Source organism: Anarrhichthys ocellatus, unplaced genomic scaffold (assembly GCF_004355925.1).
Source record: "Anarrhichthys ocellatus isolate YVR2014 unplaced genomic scaffold, GSC_Weel_1.0 scaffold20, whole genome shotgun sequence".
NCBI classification, from domain to species: domain Eukaryota; kingdom Metazoa; phylum Chordata; class Actinopteri; order Perciformes; family Anarhichadidae; genus Anarrhichthys; species Anarrhichthys ocellatus.
In genome coordinates, this window is record NW_022280050.1 from 4,367,051 (window position 1) to 4,372,481 (window position 5,431).

General features: G+C 41.9%; 1 protein-coding gene across 1 annotated transcript in view; it reads left to right on the top strand.

Moving 5' to 3' along the window:
• The first annotated feature begins 3,361 nt into the window (after positions 1-3,361).
• pfkla (phosphofructokinase, liver a) overlaps positions 3,362-5,431 on the top strand; it is a 7,131-nt gene continuing 5,061 nt past the window's right edge. The window contains exons 1-3 of the mRNA XM_031858739.1: positions 3,362-3,667; positions 5,143-5,216; positions 5,348-5,429. Coding sequence (XP_031714599.1) covers positions 3,583-3,667; positions 5,143-5,216; positions 5,348-5,429 — 241 coding nt within the window. The 5' untranslated portion in view covers positions 3,362-3,582. The remainder of the gene's footprint in view (positions 3,668-5,142; positions 5,217-5,347; positions 5,430-5,431) is intronic.

The window sequence follows — 5,431 nt, forward strand, 5'->3', positions numbered from 1 at the left end:
CCCCCCCCCCCCCCAGGGCTCGGCTCTGTTTTTGCCTGGAGGCCATCGTGTCCCGCTCAGCCTTGCAGAAATTACAGCAATAAGAGGACGACATTGTAAACAAAGCTCCTTATAGCAAATCCCCCCCATGCAATCTCTCCCAGAACCTCCCCCAAAACCACCCTTCATAATCCCTCATTTCCCCTCCTCCTGTTGCACAGCATCCAGGCAAACCCATGGCAGGGATTCCCCCTTTTGAATGATAATGTACAGTAGATTGTGTAACATTCATAATTTATTTTTGTCTGAGTTTCGAAGGAAAATCAGGAAATTCTCTGATCATTCAGAGAGAGAAAAAACTTTTTAAACCAAGCATGGGCTAAGTGTGTGTTGTGAGGATGATGATGATGATGATGATGAGGAGGATGTGTTGACGTGTTAGATATTTGGTCTCTCAGGTGACGCAGACAAGTAGTGTCACTACAAGCCTTTTGATCATTGCTCTCAGCATCTTATTGTTTTAGACCGAAATCCGCAACCCACAAGGACATCATGAGTTTACAGTGCAGATCCCTGTTCCCCTAACCCTCCACCACCTCCCATCCCCACTGTGGGGAACAGGGAGCTTATTTTAAAACAGCGTGAACACCAGCATGAACGACTTGCCTCGCAACCCGGACTCCCTTCCTTTCTAGAAAGTGCGTGTGTGTGTGAGAACACAAAACCCGTTCCTCTCCATTAGACATTACAGTTTCAAGTCTCATCTCAGGATTGTTCGAGGACTGTGAGAAACTGGACTGGACCAATTATTGTACGTAGGAATCTTCTTTGAGTGGCACATAATATGGACCATACAGGATAATTTAAAAAAAAAGTCTTACAGATGTTCAACCCTTATTGCTGTAAGAAGACATTAATGTTATGTAGAGACTTAGAGCGTTTTAGTTGAAATCCAGGTGCAGTAGCCCATTTCTTAAAATCACGAAGGTGCAGTGTTTCCCATTTACCATTTTCTAGCAGGGTGGTTTCTACTGGCTGATACGCAATGTCCAAAAATAACAATAGTTTTTTTTGTGCTGTAGTGAATAAAAACCGCAATAATGTAGGTTGGCGCTCAGGTGAGAAGTTTCCTTGCTCAGGATCTGAGGCGTCTAGCTGGCTAGACACTGAACGGTGGCTGGTGGCTATAGGAGAGCAGCAGCTTATTATAGACGCTAGTTTTTAAAATGTCATGAATTCGCCTTTTTTTGGGGGCTTTGATGCTCAGGTTTTATGTTGCTGATTGAGAGCAGGAGCAATATATCAACAGCCACTAGATGGGGAATGTTACAATGACTTTGCTTGTGTCGTATAAATGTCCCCGGCTCCAAACCCTTAGAATCCCAGCAACATAACTACTTTGTCTTGTTATCTTTGAAAGGGGATTCTGCACCTGTGAGAGCTTCATTTTGAGCCCTATTTGAGTGTTTGTCATCCACCCGATTCTGCGGTTGAAAAAAAAAAAAAAAAAATAGCCAACCAAGGTTGAATTGAACGATAACGATGTCAAGATGTCAGCTCGGCTGAGATTCTGAAGTTAGGAATAAAAGCCAGAGACAAGGCCACAGAGCAATAGAGCATGCTCTTGGTTTTCAACAACCTCATCTCAGAGTAACTTACTCCTGTATATAACATCTGTAAATGTACTGTAATCTGTTCTCCTCCCTATGACGTTTCGCACAGCTCTGACGGAGCCTTCCGTCACTGATGATGAGCCCCCCGATTGGTTGAAAATGAGCAGGACATTCTTTCATATGTATTACGTCAGTATTGAACACTGCAGGAGGGCGTGAGTCTAGAGGACTGAACAGCACAAGGTGAATCTAAAACTGTACCGATGGATCAATTGCTCTTCGCTTGAAAAGGCTTACACCTGATACTGAAAGCAGCTGCTGCCTTTCCCCGAGCCTCCTTCAACCTCCTTCACTCTGTTTACGTATGTGTGAAATAACCTGGTGTATCGTAATAACTGGGTCTTTCGATCAAGCTGTTAATAACATTGTCTTTCTGGCATATATCCTGTGAAGTTTTGATTGTTGTAAAGTTTTTATTTAAGTCTTGTTTTTTTCTTTGTAGCTGGCCTACGTGATTATTGAATTAATTTATTATGAATGACTGGTAAGGTTTCAGGCAGCTTTAGAAATGTCATGATCTATGATTTCTCCTGGATAGTATTATTTAAAGGAAGCACAATGACTCGGTAGGGGGGGGGGTGAGGACAGTATTTGTATGGGAGAACAAAAGCATTGCATATCATTGGCATCATTTTTTTGTCTGTGTGACCCTGTGTGAAGTATTGATTTGGCAGACTTTGATTAGCAATGTCAGGCACTATAAGGAATCACTAGCACAGCCGAAAGCCAGCCAGTGCTCTGACGCAGCGGAGACGTTAAGGCTGAAGGCATGATGCTGATTTCTGTACTTCTGCAGAGATCCCTTCCTCTCATTTTTAATCAAAATACCAGATACTGACATCTGAAATTCGGTGAAATTGTCTGCAACTGTAGACATCATGTTGCCTCATCCATTGTATCAAACATCTGTTTCTTTGTTACTCTCATTTCCAACTCCCTGTGTCCTGTTGAATGGCATTACGATCAACCAATCCTGTCAGTTTCCTGTATTATCCAGTGTACAGTGCAATGGGTATCTGGGAGAATAAAATCAGAGCAAACAACTGCATGGAATAAATGCTGATGTACTGTACCCAACACACTGTGGTCCGCCTCTTCTCTTCTAAGTTATAGTCATTTATAGACTCATTGAGTTTTAGAAGTTCATGCCTGTTTCACGTGTATTTTAGAAGCCACAGGACCCATAGTGCTAGGGTTTTATACAACAATAATATGAAACCCAACCATAGTCAGGATTTTAGAAGTACTGAGGTAGCAGAACTTTATTTTCTACATGATATTTAGTCATTTGAGTGTTCACTTATATTTACTGTCTCCCAACATAACATTTTGTAACAAAGTCCTCTCTGAGCTGTCAGGAATTTAGTAAAATTATTTTTATTTTAACACCAGGCACAAAGATGCTAAACCTGAAGAATACCTAAATTCCAAGAAACAATACTATGAAGAAGGTTTTATTTTAAAGTCAATGTAAGATGTAAGTTTTCAAATTTTGTATGACTATTGATTTGGTATTTTTCAGTAGATATTATACATTTTCTGGTCTGATTTTTAGCGTTGTAATAATAAAACCTGTTGAAAAGGTTGTTCGTCGTGTTGTACGTGCTGTACGTGCTGTTGTTGAACTCGAGGAGGCGGGGTTAATGTCTTAAGACTCGCTGAAGCTGCAACATTGGATTGCCGGACGGTGCGGGGTCATAAAATAAGCGCTCACTTGTACTCCTCCCCGCGACCTCTGCTCTGAAAGGGGCGGGGCCAAATCCCTGGTAACGGCTGTTACGTTGACGTTTACTCGAATGTTACCTACTGCTGACAAGGAAGCGACCTCTGTATTAACCCTTATTTACCTAAAGAACCACTTAATTTAACTTGTTGACGGCCATTTTTTAAGTTTTCACCCGGGTTTGTTGTCGTAAACTGGGGGGTCAAAATGGCCACGATGGACTTGGAGAAGCTGAAGATGACGGGTGCTGGTCGAGCCATGGCAGTGCTGACCAGCGGTGGAGATGCACAGGGTGAGTTTTAACTCAAATTAACATTATAGTACAGGTAGTAGCCTTTAAATACATGCAGGTATTAAGCTAACTGCATGTAATACATGTCAACATAAGCATGTAGTAATAGCAATATTTTGTTGATGGAGAGGAGTGACGATCATTTGACCAAAAATGATTGGAGAGTGTTATAAAGACTGTAACGCTAATGGGTCAAAGGTCGCGTGTGGGTTGCATATACAGTCTGTGGCCCAAAAGTCAAACTATGACCTCCTAACATCTGTTAATAACCACTCCCCATTGACCTAGATGGAAAACATCATGGGGTCGAGGAAAGGTGTGAAGGAGAATTCATGAGGAGTTAGGAAAAGACGACCACTTTACCTAACCTAACCAACAATCAATATCTTTCTAACTTTACCTAACCCAATAACAACCTCCACACGCACGGGCTCTCACACTCTGAGGCCGTGGGGGTTTGGGGCTGTTCCACGGTAAGAACATGGAGTGTTTGAGCGCTCTCCTGCAGACATCTTCAGCCCTCTATGAACCCTCTGCGTAAATCCGCATTTCTGCAGACTTTACCCCAGGACATTACCCACAATGCATAGCGATGGGACGGTAAACACGTCTCTTTGTTTACCAAAAAGGTAAACGTATTTATTTCAAAAACATTAAGGATTAAAGATGGAACATAACAACACATGAACATCAGAAGAATGAAAGATATTATATTACACAGATTTATTCATCAAATATTTTATTTAGTCATTGAAGCTGTTTTGATAAAAACGACTAAATAGATTATTTTTAAATTACCTCTCATCTTGTGAGGAAAGAGCCTGGAAGACGTTCAAATGATATATTGTGTATTATTTACACCTTTCAATGTATTCAATGTATTCTGTAATCAAGCCCTTACAGTCTCTCACACTCAACCATTTAAACCCTGTGAAAGATAGGCTTATCATTATGTTTTCATGGACGGCCGATTGGTGTGTCACTTGAAATGAGGCCGCCGCAAGGAATTGTGGGGCGGCCTTATCTTCTTTCCTTTGGTGAAAAAAAAAAAAAAAAGGTCCAGTGTATCCTCAGCTGAAGGAGCGAATAAAGGAAGCATTGAAGCACCTTTCCTTAGCATTTAGATAATTCAAACAGCTCTTATCATGGCGGCCACTTGGATACATCCGGGTCATTTCACTCAGTTAGTTTGCTTCCTAAACTTTGTACCCCATTGACGTTGTATCTGTCTGATACTGTACTTCCAGTGCTGGTAACACATACAGTGCCACGGTCTGTTCGAGTAACATTAATGCTGGTCAAGGACTCTGGTTCCTGTCACCAGAGAGCAGATGGCACCGTTGCCCAATAACCGATAATGAAGTCATATGGAGCACAGTGTTTGATTTCCCCATGCAGGGTAATTGTGTAACAGCTTGTGTGTAATGGAACTCATAGGCAAGTCTAATATTTCTATGCAACTATCCTCGATCCAGGGATGAATGCTGCGGTCCGAGCTGTGACCAGGATGGGCATCTATGTGGGGGCCCAGGTCTATCTTATACATGAGGTAAACAAACCTTTTTCTATCAATAGGACCCTATTAAACATTGAGTTGCGGTCTTAGGACTGTGTTCCTGCTTGACTAGTCTGCATTGTTATTTTTCAAACTAACATATCATTTGGAAAATTACTTTTCAGGGATACCAGGGCATGGTGGATGGGGGAGACAACATCAAGCTGGCAAACTGGCAAAGTGTGACCAACATCATCCAACTGGTGGGT